The sequence below is a fragment of the Astyanax mexicanus genome, unplaced genomic scaffold, assembly GCF_023375975.1.
Source record: "Astyanax mexicanus isolate ESR-SI-001 unplaced genomic scaffold, AstMex3_surface scaffold_34, whole genome shotgun sequence".
NCBI lineage: Eukaryota > Metazoa > Chordata > Actinopteri > Characiformes > Acestrorhamphidae > Astyanax > Astyanax mexicanus.
The window spans coordinates 847,895-868,634 of NW_026040044.1; the positions used below are offsets into that span (position 1 = coordinate 847,895).

General features: G+C 37.4%; 1 protein-coding gene and 2 gene segments (V, D, J or C); 2 read left to right on the forward strand and 1 right to left on the reverse strand.

The window, feature by feature from the left end:
- Positions 1-20,740, forward strand: part of LOC111190008 (uncharacterized) — a 751,666-nt gene that overhangs the window by 256,070 nt on the left and 474,856 nt on the right. The window lies entirely within an intron of this gene.
- Positions 10,812-11,585, forward strand: LOC125790036 (immunoglobulin kappa variable 3-15-like). The segment is given in 2 exon segments: positions 10,812-11,058; positions 11,202-11,585. Coding segments are annotated over 2 exon segments (402 nt in total).
- Positions 14,943-17,697, reverse strand: LOC111190840 (Ig kappa chain C region, B allele-like). The segment is given in 2 exon segments: positions 14,943-15,791; positions 17,039-17,697. Coding segments are annotated over 2 exon segments (495 nt in total).

Consider the following 20,740-nt stretch of genomic DNA (forward strand, 5'->3'; position numbering starts at 1 on the left):
GATTCAGAGAACAGCGTGTCGTCCAGATATACAGGCTGCCTATAACAGCTGAGAGAGAGAACAGTTCTTTACTAACTGCTCGACTTTTCTTTAACCCGCTCCAACAATCTGCAGAACCCAAACACACACTTTATTAATGAGCCCAAAACTACAGAACCAGTACAGTTACTCTGCATTCAGTACATCCCATAATCACAGATACTGTAACAGTTTATAGAAAAACAAAAATACAGTTAATATACAATTAATAATATAACAATAAAAATAAATAAAAGCACATCCGAAAAATACGTAAACATTACTAAGTACAATTAGAGTCATATATACAGCATACTTTTTTTATTTCAAATAAATATTCAACAAACACTGCAGTTTAAACAATTTAGAATGTTTAAACTATTGGTTAATGTTTCAGGGTTTAAAGGGTTAAAGAGTAATATTTTGTATAATAATACAGTATTTAATGTGTATATCACTACTGACACAACATTTTGAAATTGAGTATTTTTACAGGCATAATCCAAAAGAATATTTTTTCAATATTAACTTGTTTAATCATTAGAATTCATATATAAAATTAAATATTAATGATACTTTTCATGATTAAGTTTAGTCAAAGTACCACCATTTACACACTGCAATTCTAGGTCGTTCATTTGATCTGTTTATCTATAAAATTCTATAAATTATAAATGACAAGATGCTTTTTTAATTCACAAAAAATTCTAATAATGTAATATAATATTTGTAGCTTTAGAAGAAGTAAAGTTACTCACTCTTTATAATGAGTTTAGTTCCTCCACCAAAAGTCCACCACAGTGATACATTCCAATGAAGCCGTTGTACAAAAACCTCTGTTACACTCCAGTGATGAACCACACACTCACACACACACACACACACACACACACACACACACTCAGTCCTCTGGATGTGTATCAGATGTATCCAGTCAGAATCTGGGTGTATAAAATGGTGTGAGTGTAATATTGTTCTGTAATATTTAGAGTGTTTTCTTTGTTGTGTTTTAGGTTCAGGAGGGGTTCTAGATATTTCCATAGAGAGGTTCCACTTTGCATTATCAGCCCATGCTTCAGTGCTCTGCTAGTGTTTATAGTCCTGTGAGTTTAACACTTCATGACTGAGAGCTGCTGCCCAGCAACTTCACCCACAGCAACCATGACTTTCTTCTCCATCTTCATCTGGACTCTCACTCTCTGGATTCAGGGTAAGTCCTTCATTTCTATCTGCAGCTCTAAATTCATTTCTGTACTTATACAGTACAATAGAACATAGTGTTTCTCATCTTTTACATTTTCTAATAACTGTAAGATTTCATTTATTTTATTTATTCATTCTTTCAGAATCCAGTGGTCAGGTGACTGTGGATCAGACTCCTACAGTGAAATCAGTTTCTGCAGGAGAATCACTTTCTATCAGCTGTAGATTCAGTCCTGAACCATCTAGCTGTTCTTCTACTCCTTGTGTCTCCTGGTATCAGCAGAAACCTGGAGAAGCTCCTAAACTCCTGATCTACAGGGTTAGCAACAGACAGTCAGGAATTCCAGATCGTTTCAGTGGTAGTGGATCTGGATCTTCCTTCACTCTGACCATCAGTAACGTCCAGCCTGAAGATGCAGCAGATTATTACTGTAAGAGTATCCGTTATATCAGTGGTAGCGACGTGTTCACACAGTGTTACAGAGCTGTACAAAAACCCCCTCACTCACACACTGCACTGCTGCACCTACTGCAGGAGCTACACACACTAACACACACACACACAATACACACACCAAGGTTATAATAGTTTTTATAACAGAATTTGTCATTATAGTTTAATTTTATTTTGTTTTCAGTTTTTCTCCTCCAATTCAGTTATTTTTAATTAGTTTTTAGGTTTTTCTAGTTTTCTAGTTTTTCTAGTTTTTCTAAAACACACATCACATCAGAGAGCTCAGTCTGTGAAACACATAAACAAACTCAGAAACCCAATAAACTCTACAGCTATCAATCATTTTCACCAAAATGATCAACTTAATAAAGTAGGAAATGGAGACCCAGCACTAGATACAGATGCAGCTTTTATACTGTATACTGTACCTCATATATATAACATCAGAAAGTCAACACAGCTGTCTGAAATACTGCTCTTTTACAGTGTGTGTGTGTGTGTGTGAGACAGAGAGGTTAATCAGTTCATCCTCCTGCTTGAGGTGTTCTGGAGGTATGAGCTACTCACAGGTAAAAGTTCTCACAGTTAGTGCTCTTATGCTGCTTCTCGAACAGACATATATCTGTGTGGAGATTATTCTACATACTGTATCCCCTGTTTCACTACAGAACACATGCTTTTATGTCCTTTGTGCTTATCTCATACAGAATTCTGCAGCTTTCTCTGTTTTCTGTCAATATTTCGTGGCTAGGTGACGACTGTAAAGGGAAGTAACGTTATTGACGGTGATGTGTAAAATTGTTCAAGTGGAAACAGCACTTAATTTAACAAACGCAAAAAGTAAAGGTATTCAATTTGTAATTTCAATTTGTTTTAGTTCAGTTCAGCTCAATTCAGTTTCAGTTAGTTATCATTTTTGTCTTTTAATTACAATTTCTATTAGTTTTAATTAACAAAGACATATATTTACTTTCAGTGTTTGTTATTTCTTTCCTTTTTAATTAAAGATAATAACCTTGTCACACACACTAACACACAACTTACACAATACAGACACTCTTACACACTCACAATAACTCTAACACACAATACACATTTGTTACGTGTCAGTAGGGCATGTATGTTTTTTTTGTTTGTTTCTTTTCTTTTGCTCTCTTCTCTATCCTATTTTCTCTGCAGGTTGTGTTGAACGCTGCATGGCCGTGTCTGCCGTCCAATTGAGATCGCTGCTGGTTGCTAGGGGGCGGTCCTTGGCACATAAATGGATTCACCTGTGAGAGTGTTGGCGTGGGGGAAGCTTGTAGTTTGTTTGGCTTGTGAGACTGTTTGGCTGTGAGGTTCTAGCGCTTTGGCGTAGTTTTGTATATGTAGCCTCTGGGTTTTCTCGCACTGTCTGCTTCCCCACCTAATTAGTTCTCTCTCTCTCTCGACCCTCAGCGATGTGTGGACAGGTTAGACTGGGCGCGCCTGTACACAACACGTAGGTAAATCTCTGTTAGACACACCAGGTAAGGGGCGAGTGCCACTGCTTGTATTTTTCTCCTTTATGGTTAGGTTAGCCCTGGCTGGGTAGGTAAGCTGTTATTTTCTTTTCATTTCTTTGGCACTGTCCTTTGTCCACCTTCGCCTGGCGAGAGCACATTAATATAGATTATATCTATCCATTCTTAATCAATCTAACTCTAATAGTTTAATGAACGTTTGTACTTTCATCCCTGTAAATGTTACTGTTTTATACTATTTGTGGCTTTAAAAACATTAAATATTCATTGTTTAAATATGCAATTCTTGTTGTCCTGGTCTTTCCCTTCCATCCACCACCACACACCCAATGTTACTCCTCTCTACCCCTAGTTACATCTGAGGGGAATGTAACAACATTACTCAACACCAGAAGTGGAAAGTAACGAATTACATTTACTCACATTACTGTAATTGAGTAGATTTTATGAGTAATTTGTAATTTTAAAGTAGTTTTTAAAATAGGTAATTTGACTTTTAATTAAATAACTTAAGGAAATTACTTAAGTAATTTACTTCGCTACATTGGAAAACTCCCCGTTAATGAGTAGAAAAAATATTGCTGGGAAAAAACAAGTGTCTGAATTAATGCCGGACAGAGCCTCATGCCGGACAGAGCTGTCAGCTTTCAAAAAAAATGTATATGTATTTTCTAAATTCACTGGTTAGCTGTGGATTTACTTTATAAAGACCAGTAATCTCCTTTCATATGCAGCTACACAGATTATACAATCTCCTGTATTTAGTAAAATATCCAATACAATAATCCCTTTATTAAAAATTGTACAACCTAAGCAAATTCTTTGGCAGAATTCTGCTTTCAGGGTTTTCTGAAAAACAGTGAAGGTAAATAAAGACGAAAGGTGTTCGTTATCCTGTATGTTAATTGATTAACTAACGTGTATAAATGCTTAAATTAATAGTATATTAAATTCACTGAAAGCTGAATGAAATGCGTCTGTCTGCGCAATGTTAACACGCGATTAAGGCAAATATAACCTAAATACCTTAGCTAACGGTCATGGATTACACAGATCCCTTTTAGACATTAAACAGTGCTGAACTAAACTGGAGACAAATTAAACTGCCTTGTTAACAAGTTACTAACAAGTTAGCTGAGCTGCGCTACGTTACATGCTTAACCTGCGTCCACAAACTGAGTTTACCTTTCTGAAAGTCTTGGTGGTGAGAGAAATGCCTCAGGCAGCGCAGCTGAACTTTTCCCAGCAGTGTTTATTACAGTTAGCGGGAGAGACGCTGTGTGAAAAAGCTGTGCTCGGGGGAACCGGTGTTCTGTCGAGTTATGCTACCCATCGATATGTGCTTCTTTACGACATTGTGCATGCACCGACAAACAGCTTTTTTTGGTATGATTTCATGTTTTTAATGATATTTCCTTATGTTTTTATTGGAAACATTAAACAATCTGCTTGAATGTAAAAAATAACACTTAAATAGCAGTTAAAGCATAGCAATGACCAGTTAAAAAATAATAATGAACTGTAAAACTATACAAAAAATACAGTTTATAGTCACCTATATGACAATAACCTTTTAACAGTAAAGAAAAAAATGGATCATAGAAACCTATGCCACTTGTTCTTGAAAATGTTTTATGGGGTGGTCTGAACAAATACTGCCTGAAAGGTCCAAATTATTATGTAAAATAATAATTTATATATATATATATATATATATATATATATATATATATATATATATACATATATATATATATATATATATATATATATATATATATATATATATATATATTACTTAATAATAATTAATTTATGGTTTTTGTACTTTTTACATCAAATAATTAAAAGTAACTATGTAACTTTTACTCAAAGTACATTTTAAATTGAGTACTTTTTTACTTTTACTCGAGTAGATTTTGAGATGGGTTCATTTACTTTTACTTGAATAGAATTTTAGCAAAGTAAAGGTACTTTTACTTAATTACAATTTTCACTTTTTCCACCTCTGTTCAACACACTAAAACACACTAACATATTGACACACAACTCAACACAGAGAGTAACACACATCTTAAGACAAATGCACAGTCTAAAACGCCAATTCCCTAAGTTCAGCTACAAGTATTAAGGTGGAACCTAGGGTTTATAAGGGAGCAGGAACAGGAAGTAATTTTCTTGATCTCCTGACCACCTGTGGGATAGATTTTCTCCAGGTTCCAGATTGGAATGCAATATTGCTTATTAATTAATCCATCATCCATCCCTCCTTCTCAACACTTTCATCCTTCACCTTTATCCTGTCTTGGTATCAGTGCTAATTAAACAGTTTGTTCTTCATATGTTTTCATGGTGGTGTTTCTCATTACTAACCAGGCATCTACACCATCAATCCAAACACCAGTACCGTGTGTCTGACCTGCTGATTCTCAGTAATGGAGCAACACAAGGCTGTGTGCTGTCAACTCTTATATTTAGTCTATATATTAATGACTACATCTCCAAAGACCATCTCTGATGATCCTGGGTTGTCAGAAAATGCCACCATGGTCTGGTGAAAGCCAGCAATAATGAGCCTACAGAGAGTTTACTGGTGTTCTGGTACAGTAGAAACATCTGAATTCAGATACTCGCTGGTGCTCAATATAGTCCAAATGGAATCACGTTAAACTCATACATCCCAAATGTGATTCTGAAGGTTGTTCTTTCATTTACATCCATAAACAATGAAGACTGCTGAGCTTTTTGCTCAGGACTGTCAATGTATCGACTATAGACTTAATATTTCTATTATATTTTCCACCCTATTTAAACACCTTTGTTAAGAAAATTCAATTTCCATCCAGGTATAACATGTTTTACCACCGGTAACATTAATTAGGGAATATTATTCCACTTTTCCTGCACCTCACTATGGTCTGTGCTGATGATTCTGTGATTGTAGCCCATTTCGCTTTATTCCGACCATCAGCATTTGCTGTTCTGGTCTAATCTTGTTCTTTTCTTATTTTAATTCTCTTGGGTTTTCCTGATCCTGGGTTCTTTTGGGCTACTCTGATGACAGATGCTAAACTATTCAAGTATTTTGTTATTTTACTGTTTTCCCAGGAAATCACAATGCTTACCTGAGAGTCCTACAGAATTTCACAATGATACATACCTGCTGATAAATTTGATATAATAAGTGGATATAATAGCCACTTTTCTCAATCTCTGAAGTTAACACAGCCAACATTCTCTAAAAACATGGACCAGATGGGTTTCAGGTATTACTGTGCTTCCTGGGACTAAGTTGGACTCCTGAAATGGGCCTCATCATTACAGCCCACCTTAATTTCACATGGGCTCCATTCAAGGCTGGACTGGGACCAAACATCGGCCCTGGCATTTTTGGTTTAGACCGGCCCCTCATAATAAGTAGAGCACAAACAACTTATGTAGTTTATGTATGTGGGGTTACAGAGAAGCATAATATATCATAAGCATATTAAATATAAGAAGTTTAATGTCTATTGTTAACTCCACCATTTTGCCTGCTCTGTGTAGCTCAATTGATTTTTTTATCCTTTTTATTGAAATCATGTCTAATATGTATATATTTTTTATTTCTCTGATATAACAGCTCAATTCTAATTCTTCAGGTTAAAGGTGCTTCCTCCTTTAAACAGCTATAACATGTATTTGTATCAGATTACAAACAGGGCATTCTGTATAGCCTCACCATTATCAACTTCAGAATAAAAATTAAACTTTATTATAATCATGTTCTGTTGTTTGGGATGGGATGTTGTAATGGGGCTCGAGCTCTTTTATTAAACGCTTAAACCAGAGTTCTCTCCTACTCTCATCATGAGAAGATCTTTAGATCTAGGTAGAACAAACAGTAAGTATGATTGTGGCGCTTTATTAAAAACAAAAATAACAGCATTACTTTAACTACAAATTGTTTTTCCTAATTACTGGATGCATTTTAATGTTTGAGTTCTTTTTAGGAAATACCAGCTTTAGATTTATACAATTAAATTATATTAGTGGTGTCAATCACTTACATCAGAGAGAGAGAAAAAGAGAGAGTGAGAGCGCACGATTAAGCGAGGGAGAGAGAGACAGAGAGCGAGCGAGCGAGCGAGAGAGACAGTATGAGCGCAGGTGTTCTGTCAGATTGTCCTATCCATCGACACATGCTTCCCAAAGGTACTGCGCATGCGCTGACCTACACATTTTAATTATTTCTCATGTTTTTTATGTATAATTAATCTGTTTTGGGGGGGTTATGCCCTAAAATAGTGCTTCTGTATTTTTACACTTAAATATACATTAGGGCAGCACGGTTTGACAGTGTAGGACAATCCTGCATGCACTCTCCCGTGCACTGTTTCCAGTCGCCCATGTGCTCAGAGCTAAACCACGCAGAGGAAGGGTGTGGCCGCTTTCTTCCTATATCCTAATTGATTCAGTCCACTGTCTATACTGAAGATGGGCCAATGGGCCACCCAACAGCATCGGCCCCTGAAGACTGTCGGCCCACCGGACATTTGCCTGGTACGCCAGATTACCAGTCCAGCCCTGTCTTCATTTAAGAGGAGTGTCCATAACTAACCCCTCCTGGTCTGATAACTGACTCTGGTTGGAACTCAAACATGAGGCTAATATAACACCCGTAAAAACTGTCTAGTTCCCAGTTGGATGGTTCCCATCTTGGAAACACTGAAGCACAACCTTGAGGATATGAATATAATCCAAAACTATTACCAGATAAACCATGTATTTGATGTAATATGGCTAAAATTTATTATGATGTATAAAAAGTATCTGTAGCATTATCAGTCATCATATCTGTAGTCAATCACATGTTTAAACAGGTGCAATAAGAGTACATTTGTAGTCCGGACAGAGAAGTTTTCTGGATAATATTTAATCTAAATCAAAATTAATCTAAATATAACTATTTTAATACCCATGTGGAAAAGTCTTCCTAAATTTAACTGAAATTTGTTAAATTTGTGTTTGATCTGATTGGACTCGTGTTTACTGTTATCAGCAGCAGTAAAGACAGAAGACAGAAGTGAAACCAGACCCCCCTCCAACCAGTGGAGCTCAGATCTGCATGAACAGTCCTGATTGGTCCTCTTTCTCCCAGAATAGAGCAGAACTTTCAGCAGATGTTCAGCTTCATTCAGCCAAACTCACTCAAGCACAACACACACAGCACTGCACTGAAGCTGCAGCTAAACACACTCTCTACCAACACTGATCATCAGCATTCATTACAATACAACACACACAGTGTCCAAAATCCAGCTTTATTTCAGCACAGCAAAAGTATGGGGACAGCTACAGCACACTGACCAGAGTAAAGACACAAATATCAGCACTGTGTAGAATTTACACTCTATTGGAGATGCAGGTGGAAGCAGCTCTATGTTCACTTCTATCTTGGAGCTGCTAGCCTTCACACTCGCTCTTCCTCAACCTGATTGGCTGAACCACCTTTTCGTGGGTGACGGTGCAGGTAAACTCCTCCCTCTTTTCCCAGAGTGCTTTGCTGAGGGTCAGGGTGCTGCTGCGGCTGTAGCGGCCGTTCTTCTCTTCTTCTGCACTGGTCAGAACCCCGTCCTTCACCTCTGAGCCGTCCACCGTCCAGCTGACCAGCGCCCCCTGTGGAGAGTAGCCAGACAGCAGGCAGAGCAGAGAGGCGGAGCCCTCAGACAGCTGCAGAGAGGAGGGGCGGAGCAGAGACACAGAGGGCTTCACCGTGGGACCGGCTGGAGAGAGAACACACACACACACACACACACTGTTTAGAACAGACATGGTCCCAAATCAGCTTTACCTACCTACACCCCCCATGTAGTATAAGGGGTATAAGGGTATAAGGCTTGATGGTGGGACCCCCAAACTCCAGTATAGTGAGATTAAAGTCACTAAGTAACAAAGATCCATTTAGAAAGCACTAATAGTGAGTCCACAGCGTAATCAGACTGCATTAGATTTAGTGCACTCCCAGATCTATTCACTAACTCCAATAGTCCAACTGTGTCCAACACTGGAACGCTCAGTGAGTGTATTCTGGAAATGATCTCAACTCCAATAGAGACACAACTGGAAGCTCTGCAGCAGCACCAATGCTCTCCAGCACTGGAGAACATCTTCACTTTATTATCAACATCTTCAAATCATCAACATCACGTCTTTACAGCAAGAATCAAAACCTCACAAACTCTGTATTTTATACATTAATCATTTTTACATGTGTACTAAAATTAAATCTATTAAAATTACACGTAAATTAAAAACATCACATACAATTATTCATTCTCATTTCTGTTTCTCATTTCTAATTCATTCTCATTTCTGTGGGAAATCTGTGTGACCTAATATGTTACTGCATATTTAAATAATGAAAAAAAATTATAATAACATTAGTTTATGCAAAGATTTTATTTCAAAATTTTTTATGTGATACTTAATAACAAAGCAATATTTAGGGATAATTTTATCATATATAAGCTTCTAATCTCTCATTATCTGCTTTTTAAGGTTTTAGTCATTAAGCTAGTTCAGAAAGCTAAATGACGGGTAAATAACAGCTCATTTTTAAAGGTAGCAACGGTATCGATGGTTAACTACATTGAGTAAATGCTTTGTCCTAATTTTAGCTACAACACTATTAATAAATTCTAATCAACAAATTTACAAATTACTCAATGTGAGGTGTTCTGTTTAGTAAAGAACTTAATGGTTTTTATAAGAACTATAATAACTAAATAATGTTTTTTAAAAACTGCATTACATACAACCTGATTCATCCATCATGAATTATGAATTATTACATGTATATTACATTAACTGTAAATAGTAAAATATTTTATTAAAAGAGAGTTTTTTGTGGTCAACTCAAAAAGTTATAGGGTATAGAATGTATATTAATCAAATACCACCACTATATACCATCATTATATCATAAAATAAATAATCTCAAATGTCAGTACTTAATTATTTAATACAGAAGTTTATTCATGATTTATTATGTGAAACTTTAGGATAAAGAACATGTACATTAATGACAGGTGTAAATATGGTATTTTTATTATTATAAAATGGTCATAACTAATATATAACAGCTAACTTTCAGATCTGTTCACTATTTGTTTAGGATTAAGTTACATTTCATTTGGATCGAATAAAATGTTACTTATATACTATTTAATTATTCCTAGCTCCAGTTACAATAATTACATTACATTGTATCATGATTCTTTCATTAAAATTTATATATATTTAATTGTAAATGTTTCATAAACTAGCATTATTATAAAGTGTTACTGAAATAATTCTGGAGTATTTTTCTGATTAAAAATGTAAAAGAGAGACTTACTTATAGTGAGTTTAGTTCCTCCACCGAAAGTGTACCACAGTGATACATTCCAATGAAGCCGTCGTACAAAAACCTCTGTTACACTCCAGTGATGAACCACACACACACACACACTCACACACACACACACACACACACACACACACACACACACACACACACACACTCACACACACACACACACACACACACACTCAGTCCTCTGGATATGCATCAGATGTATCCAGTCAGAATCTGGGTGTATAAAATCGTGTGAGTGTAATATTGTTCTGTAATATTTAGAGTGTTTTCTTTGTTGTGTTTTAGGTTCAGGAGGGGTTCTAGATATTTCCATAGAGAGGTTCCACTTTGCATTATCAGCCCATGCTTCAGTGCTCTGCTAGTGTTTATAGTCCTGTGAGTTTAACACTTCATGACTGAGAGCTGCTGCCCAGCAACTTCACCCACAGCAACCATGACTTTCTTCTCCATCTTCATCTGGACTCTCACTCTCTGGACTGGAGGTAAATATCAGGGGTTAAATATTAACAGTCACATTAACCCCTTTATTATTACTGAGTTTAGATGTGTGTGAACGGGTGAATCCAGTGTGTTCTAATATATTAAATGTGTTTTTGTTCTTTTTTCTACTTTTTCTTCTTTTTAGAGTCTTTTGGGGAAATCATAATGACTCAGTCTCCAAATTCTCAGCTTGTGACTCCAGGACAGACTGTTACCATCAGATGCAGATCCAGTCAGAGCATCAGCAGCTTCCTCGCCTGGTATCTTCAGAAATCTGGAGAAGCTCCTAAACTGCTGGTCTATGGTGCTTCTACTCGTCAGTCTGGTGTTTCTGGTCGTTTTACTGGGAGTGGATCTGGTACAGAGTTTACTCTACAGATCTCTGGAGTTCAGGCTGGAGATGCAGGAGATTATTACTGTCAGCAGGGTTACAGCTTTCCGTTCACACAGTGTTAGAGCGTCGTACAAAAACCTCCCTCAGCTGTAGAGGAAGTGCTCAGACTCAGAAACACACAGTGATCTGAGATCAGCTGATAAAGCTGCACTCAGCTGAGCTCATCAACTCCAGAACTCTACAGTAGTGAACATTTCTCTCTCTTTAGGGAGTTTTCCTCACTGTGGAACAGAGATTTCACCACTAGATGGAACATCTCACTAGTAGCAGTGAAGCAGCAGCAGATACACACTCTTAGGAGATCACACACACTCTCCAGAGACTGGGATTAAAATTTCAGATCATTTTTGGAAGAAATGAACGACGTGAGCTCCAGAACAAAACTGTAAAGTACCATGCAGACTGTTCTCAGCAACAAGTCCAAAATTCAGGTTCAGTCATGGTATGGAGGTGCATCACTACACTTCTGTGATGCAGCATTAATGCAGAAATAATACAAAACCACATTAAAATACATGACTGTGGAAGAACAGCGTACAGATACTGGACTGTCCTGCCTGCAGTCCTGATCTGTATCCAGTAGTGATGTGTTTACAGGAAGAATAAGACAGAATTAAACCTGAACAATTTCATCACTTAATATCTTCACCAAAGATCTATAGTAAAGAGATAGAAGTACTTCACTACTGTACTTAAGTGCAATACTGCTGTATCTGTATCTACTGGATTATTATTTTTACTCATTTAATAATTTTCCAGTAACTTTAAAATAATTGATCTTTTTTGTCTGAAGCAGTTCGTACTGTTTTTGTCAGATGTGTTTTCCAGTAAACAATGCAGAAAAAAATAACTACAATAATTCTCAGTCATATTTATGATCCATGCTGCTAAATTTCATTAAGTTAAGTCATTAGTCACACAGAACATGAAAGATAAATGATTTAGAAAGAAATTGGGTGTGTCTTCTTGATTAATCTGTAGATCCACAGTGAAACGTTAACTAATGACAGTTGCTAAAAGTTTTAAACCTCATCAGAAAATTCTGTTCAGCAATAAGAAGTTATCATCTTTATTGATAGTTTAGATAAGCTAAAATGAGTTTATTGGTGGGCTGCATCTCTAAAGACCCAATTATAAAGATTCTGAGGTTTTCAGATGATGGCGCCTCAAAACCAGCAGTGACGAGTCTTCCTGCAGAGAGTGTATTGGTGTCTTCATACAGCAGCAACATCTGAATTCAGATACATGCTGGTGCCCCACTTTACCCAAATGGTATCATGATAAACTCGTACATCCCATATGTATTTCTGAAGACTGTCCTTTCATTTATCTCCTTAAACAAATGCAGCTACAGAGCTTTCTGCTCAGGTCTACCAATGTATCTCTAGACAGGAGATTTAAACTACATTTTCCTCCATATGTTACACTTCATTTATCATCCCAGTCTAACACATTTTTAACACCAGTAATATTTAATAAGTAATGATAATCTACATCTCACTATTATCTGTGTTGACTCTTCTGTACTTGTAGCCAATCCTACTTTATCAGGACCATCATCTCTTACTGCTTTTGCTCAAACATCCATTTTCTGGGATATTTTGATGCCATATACTAAAATATCAGATATCATAGCCACTGTTTCCAGTCTCTGAAATGAACACAGTGAACATGCTGATGTGGGGTTTACATGGGTGGAACAAGGGCTAGATGGGCAATCACACATGTTCAAACCATGGCTGGATTACTGAACCGGCCAGTGTGGCACAAAAAAAAATGCGATGCCTATCAACATTTATGATACAATATATTTTTATTTCCTAGGGCCCTCCATTTTAAGGATCCTCTGACTATAAGGGACTTTGACCACAGAGCTTTTTGGGCATTCTAGTTATGCTTTTGGGGGCCCTAGCAATGCTTTTGGGGGTTCTAGCCATGCTATTGGGGATCCTACCCATGGTTTTGGGGGCCCTAGCAATGCTTTTGGGTGCCCTAGCAATGCTTTTGGGGGATCTAGCCATGCTTTTGCGGGCCGTAGCCAGGCTGTTGGGGTTCTAGCCATGCTTTTTGGGATCCTAGCCATGCATTTGTGGGCCCTAGCTATGCTTTTGGGGGTTCTAGCCATGCTTTCGGGGGTTCTAGCCATGCTATTGGGGATCCTAGCTATGCTTTTGGGTGCCCTAGCCATGCTTTTGCGGGCCGTAGCCAGGCTTTTGGGGTTCTAGCCATGCTTTTGGGGACCCTAGCTATGCTTTTGGGGGTTCTAGCCATGTTTTTGGGGGTTCTAGTCATGCTTTTGGGGGCCATAGCCAGGCTTTTGGGGGCCTTAGCCATGCTTTTACGGGTTCTAGCCATGCTTTTGGGGGCCCTAGCCATGCTTTTGGGGGTTCTAGCCATGCTTTTAGGGGTTTTAAGCATGCTTATGGGGGCCCTAGCCATGCTTTTGGGGGTTCTAGCCATGCTTTTGGGGGTTCCAGCCATGCTTTTGGGGGATCCAGCCATGCTTTTAGGGGCCCTAGCCATGCTTTTTGGGGGTTCTAGCCATGTTTTTTGGGGTTCTAGCCATGCTTTTGGGGGCCCTAGCCATGCTTTTGGTCCCCTTATGAAAATGGATGAGGCATTGTGGGACTGCTCTGACATGGACTTCAGACTATTAGGGGTCCTAGGAAAGAGGGGGGCATATTTTTAGAGGGCCCTGGTTATTAGAGCCCCTAGGGGCACTAGAGAAGAGAAAGGCATACCATTAGAGGGCCCCTGATCACAAGGGCCCCTACTATTGGTCCCTTGAATTCCATAGAATTCCTTTACCATGACTCCTTGACTTTCTAGGGACCTACAAATTGCCAGACAACCTACCATATTTCATAACAGATGTGTTGTTGCAAATACGGGATTCAGACCCTTAATTAATGTTTCTGAATTTGTATTGTTTCAAAATTATTATGTTTAATTTCTCTTAAGCACAGAGACACAAATTAATGTAGTAATTTTGCAATTATTTAAGACAAGTTTTAAGAGAAGCAATTTGTCTAGTTTCATATTTCCTCTTTAATAAACAACAGTTAAGAGTCACTCTAGCTCTGAAGGAATGTATGAAAGGAAATGTGTCTTTTCAACAGAACTGCGAGCTCATTTTACTGAGAAGCACAATTTGATTTGGTGACAGATGATGAAACAGCAAGTGGTTTTGTTCTAGTAGCTGTGGCTGTGTGTGCTGATTAACCCTGACATTTTGTTTGAGGATTATTTATTGGAAAAGATTTTATTCAGCTTGTTATTCAATCACTGTTTGACATGACTTGACATGTTTCAAGGCAGTGTGAAGGGGATTTAATATTATTAACACAGCATTTTTAATATACTGGCATATTATTAAATAGCCAAGGGTTAGGGGGCCCAGATGATCCTTAATCCATCCTTGGTTCAAACTGCTGCATTAAGATGTGGAGCACATTTCTATCCCTGATAGAGAAAATTTGAATAGAGATATTTAGTCCAATTAATCAGAAATAAAGATAACTATTTTAATACCCGTGTAGAAAAGTCTTCCTAAATTTAACTGAAACTTTGTTAAATGTGTGTTTGATCTGATTGGACTCGTGTTTACTGTTATCAGCAGCAGTAAAGACAGAAGACAGAAGTGAAACCAGACCCCCCCTCCAACCAGTGGAGGTCAGATCTGCATGAACAGTCCTGATTGGTCCTCTTTCTCCCAGAATAGAGCAGAACTTTCAGCAGATGTTCAGCTTCATTCAGCCAAACTCACTCAAGCACAACACACACAGCACTGCACTGAAGCTGCAGCTAAACACACTCTCTACCAACACTGATCATCAGCATTCATTACAATACAACACACACAGTGTCCAAAATCCAGCTTTATTTCAGCACAGCAAAAGTATGGGGACAGCTACAGCACACTGACCAGAGTAAAGACACAAATATCAGCACTGTGTAGAATTTACACTCTATTGGAGATGCAGGTGGAAGCAGCTCTATGTTCACTTCTATCTTGGAGCTGCTAGCCTTCACACTCGCTCTTCCTCAACCTGATTGGCTGAACCACCTTTTCGTGGGTGACGGTGCAGGTAAACTCCTCCCTCTGTTCCCAGAGTGCTTTGCTGAGGGTCAGGGTGCTGCTGCGGCTGTAGCGGCCGTTCTTCTCTTCTTCTGCACTGGTCAGAACCCCGTCCTTCACCTCTGAGCCGTCCACCGTCCAGCTGACCAGCGCCCCCTGTGGAGAGTAGCCAGACAGCAGGCAGAGCAGAGAGGCGGAGCCCTCAGACAGCTGCAGAGAGGAGGGGCGGAGCAGAGACACGGAGGGCTTCACCGTGGGACCGGCTGGAGAGAGAACACACACATTTAAACACTTTATTTACATTAAAAAGGGAGAAAATAAATGATAGTATCCATATGTTAGTTGAGAGTCATTATGTAATCCAGGTTTAGACTGAGAACGATGTTAAAGATTCAGAGAACAGCGTGTCGTCCAGATATACAGGCTGCCTATAACAGCTGAGAGAGAGAACAGTTCTTTACTAACTGCTCGACTTTTCTTTAACCCGCTCCAACAATCTGCAGAACCCAAACACACACTTTATTAATGAGCCCAAAACTACAGAACCAGTACAGTTACTCTGCATTCAGTACATCCCATAATCACAGATACTGTAACAGTTTATAGAAAAACAATAATCCATACATATCTGATAAGATCAATACATTTAACACTCCTAACACTTCTGATAACTTTATTATTAAATACTACAGTATCAGGAGAAAATTCTGATTAATGAGTGTAAATTCTGATTCGTGATTGGATCATATCTCCAATATCTTTGTTAATAAAAGGTCTAAAATGCAGCAGATATGATCATTTAAACACGACACAGACAATTATACTGTAAGCTGCTGATCATGTTCTGAATCAGTGATTATAAAATATAATCAACATCAGCATTAATAGAGATGATTAACAGGTGAATCATATTTGCTGCATAATTTAATCCGATTTTCTGAGACCTCAAACCACAGAAAATATTAATTTATTAAATAATTATTTTTTTAAATACCTATGGAATAACTGAGAAATGTACAATTGTACACAAGTAATAATATAACAAATAAAATAAATTAAAATCACACCCGAAAAATATGTAAAAGTTACTAAGTATAATTAGAAACATATATACAGCATACTTATTTTTTACTGCAAATAAATAAAAAAAAACATTGCAGTTTAAATGATTTAGAATTTTCAAACTGCTGTTTAATGTTTCAAGGATTAAAGAATAATATTTATTACAATAATACAGTATATACTGTGTATGTCACTACTGACACAACCCTTTGAAATTGGGTCATTATACTGGCAGATTCAAAAATATTTTCAATTATTAAAACTAACTTTTGTAATGAAAAGATTTCATATGTAAAAATAAATATTAATGTCGGGTTGATCATTTGATCTAATTATCTTTAAAATTTTATACAATGTAAACGTCAGGTTGCTTTTTTAAATTAAAAAAAAATAAATAAAATGTAATATATTTAATATTTGTAGCTTTAGAAGAAGTAAAGTTACTCACTCTTTATAATGAGTTTAGTTCCTCCGCCGAAAGTGTACCACAGTGATACATTCCAATGAAGCCGTCGTACAAAAACCTCTGTTACACTCCAGTGATGAACCACACACACACACACACACACACACTCACACACACTCTCTCTCACACACACACACACACACACACACACACACATACACACACTCACTCACACACACACACACTCAGTCCTCTCGATATGTATCAGATGTATCCAGTCAGAATCTGGGTGTATAAAATGGTGTGAGTGTAATATTGTTCTGTAATATTTAGAGTGTTTTCTTTGTTGTGTTTTAGGTTCAGGAGGGGTTCTAGATATTTCCATAGAGAGGTTCCACTTTGCATTATCAGCCCATGCTTCAGTGCTCTGCTAGTGTTTATAGTCCTGTGAGTTTAACACTTCATGACTGAGAGCTGCTGCCCAGCAACTTCACCCACAGCAACCATGACTTTCTTCTCCATCTTCATCTGGACTCTCACTCTCTGGATTCAGGGTAAGTCCTTCATTTCTATCTGCAGCTCTAAATTCATTTCTGTACTTATACAGTACAATAGAACATACTGTTTCTCATCTTTTACATTTTCTAATAACTGTAAGATTTCATTTATTTTATTTATTCATTCTTTCAGAATCCAGTGGTCAGGTGACTGTGGATCAGACTCCTACAGTGAAATCAGTTTCTGCAGGAGAATCACTTTCTATCAGATGTACATTCAGTAGTGCAGTTTATGGTCACTGTGGTTTGAATGACTGTCTTGCCTGGTATCAGCAGAAACCTGGAGAAGCTCCTAAACTCCTGATCTACTGGACTAGCAGGAGACAGTCAGGAATTTCAGATCGTTTCAGTGGTAGAGGATCTGGATCTTCCTTCACTCTGACCATCAGTAACATCCAGCCTGGAGATGCAGCAGATTATTACTGTCAGAGTCTCCATGATATCAGTGGTAGCTACGTGTTCACACAGTGTTACAGAGCTGTACAAAAACCCCCTCACTCACACACTGCACTGCTGCACCTACTGCAGGGGGAAGTTGATAACAATGCTAATGAACATATCAGTTATTATAATCTATAAACATTATCTATAAACATATTAATCATATAGATTTGTGTGCTTTATGAGCATCAGTATAAATCTGTGGTTTGTTAAATTTAAGTTTTTTTCAGGGTTTTATAGAGTCTGGTTTTGTGTTAGATTTGGCTGCTGTTTAAGGTGAATTAACTCTGACTGATTTTAATTAGACTGATATTTAAGTGATTTCAGCAGCAGTATCTAATGAACTGAAGATCTCTTATCATTTTTTATTTTCTTATGAGTTTATCATTAAGAGGAAATGTTCTACTGGAGAAGTGTGGTGTGATACTGCAGGACCAGTCAGCCTAACAGAGTATTGTTTATTGTTCAGACTTTCTTTTGGGTTGTAAATATTAGAAAAGACCCAACTTGTCCTCGTTTCCTGATTTAATTTCTAATCAGTTAATTTCCTACAAATATTCCTGGTCCTAATTCCACTGTCTCATATCCTCCCACTCAAATGTTGCTGGTGCACCATGTTGAACAAACAGCATCCCTATAAACTCATACAGTCCATATTAATAAAAAACTGCAATATTATTTCCCTCCTCAAACGATAACAGAATATGTTCCTCAGTCAAATCAATGTGTTCATCTTGTACATCAGTTCATATAAGATTTGCACCATTTAAAAACACTGTATCCAAAATTGTATTGTATTGAGTTTTAATTATGTAAGATGAATAATATGCTGGACAATAGTTTTAGTGTTAAACCACTATATACAGCTCTGTAAAAAAATAAGGGAGCACTTAAAAATGATGAGTTTCTTTGATTTTGCCAACATACTTGAAAACCTCTAGAATATAATCAAGAGGAAGATGGATGATCACAAGCCATCAAACCAAACTGAACTCCTTGAATTTTTGCACCAGGAGTAAAGCAGCATAAAGTTATCCAAAAGCAGTGTGTAAGACTGGTGGAGGAGAACATGATGCCAAGATGCAGAAAAAAAAACTGTGATTAAAAACCAACCAGGGATATTCCACTAAATATTGATTTCTGAACTCTTAAAACTTTATGAATATGAACTTGTTTTCTTTGCATTATTTGAGGTCTGAAGGCTCTGCATTTTCTGTAAATAAATGCTCTAAATGAGAATATTTTTATTTGGAATTTAGGAGAAATGTTGTCTGTAGTTTATAGAATAAAACAACAATGTTCATTTTACTCAAACATAAACCTATAAATATCAAAACCAGAGAAACTGATTCAGAAACTGAAGTGATCTCTAGTTAATGCTGAATTTTGTATATGGTGTTTCACTATCTCTCAATATGTTTTATATTTTATTCTGTTCTGACTGTCAGTAACGTCCAGCCTGAAGATGCAGCAGATTATTACTTTCATAGTTATGATTATATCAGTGGTAGCTACGTGTTCACACAGTGTTACAGAGCTGTACAAAAACCCCCTCACTCACACACTGCACTGCTGTACCTACTGCAGTAGATACACACACTAACACACACACACTAATACACAATACACACAACTGCATGTTTGAATAGTTTGTCCTGTATGAACAACGCCTGCAATTAATTTGCTCACGTTATTCAGTCTGTCTGACATGCTGCAACATGGAGACTCACACTTCATATTAAACACAGCCTGTAGGTGGAGCTCTTTCTGGGTACAAGCGCTCGATTCAGCAGAACATGTCCCCCTGCACATTGCTGAGAAAGAGCAGAGCTTTGCTAACTTGTGCCCTCCTGTTGTTTACTGAAATTCCATGTAAAAAGAAGGCATGTACATGTACTTGCAGGTGGCTGAGATGAGGTGGACTCTATGGTTTCTGTGTTTAACAGAGGGAATGTGAGGTATGCTGCTACTTCAGTGTACAGGTGTGTAGGAGTGTCTGAAGCATTGTCCTCTCGCTGTGTTTATTCAGTAATCTGGATTTCATCTGCTGATTAATTAGATTAAATATTCAGTATCAGTTTGTAACGGTCTATGCAGTCTACAGTACTGATTCTCCTCTTTTATATTATATGTAGATGGATGATCTGAAGGGTTTGAACATATAATTAGAGTACTTCAGCTTCACCTCCTTAAAAAGTGCATCCATATATCCAGAAGGACGATACCCATATGAGAAAGATCATCACTCTAAAAGAGAGGCTTAATAATAACACAACTGAACACACACTAACACTAAAACTCTAACACAGCCCTATAAACGCACTAAAACACATCTACTCACACTCTAACACTAACATAATAACACAACTGAACACACACTAACACTAAAACACACTTACACACACACTAACAAATGTTAACACTCTAACTCACAACTCAACACACTGATGCATGAAGACACTAACACAGATCTACACACAAAAACACATGCTAACACTAACAGAACTAAAACAACTAACATATATGTCAACACACACTAACACTCTAGCTCAGATCTACACACAATAACACATTAACACACATGCAATATACACATACACTAACACAATTCACACACTAACATACTAACACACAGTAACACACTAAAACTCTAAAATACACACAATACACATACTCTAACACAGATCTACACACACACTAACACACACACTAACACACAGCTACACACACTAAAACATGCTAACAT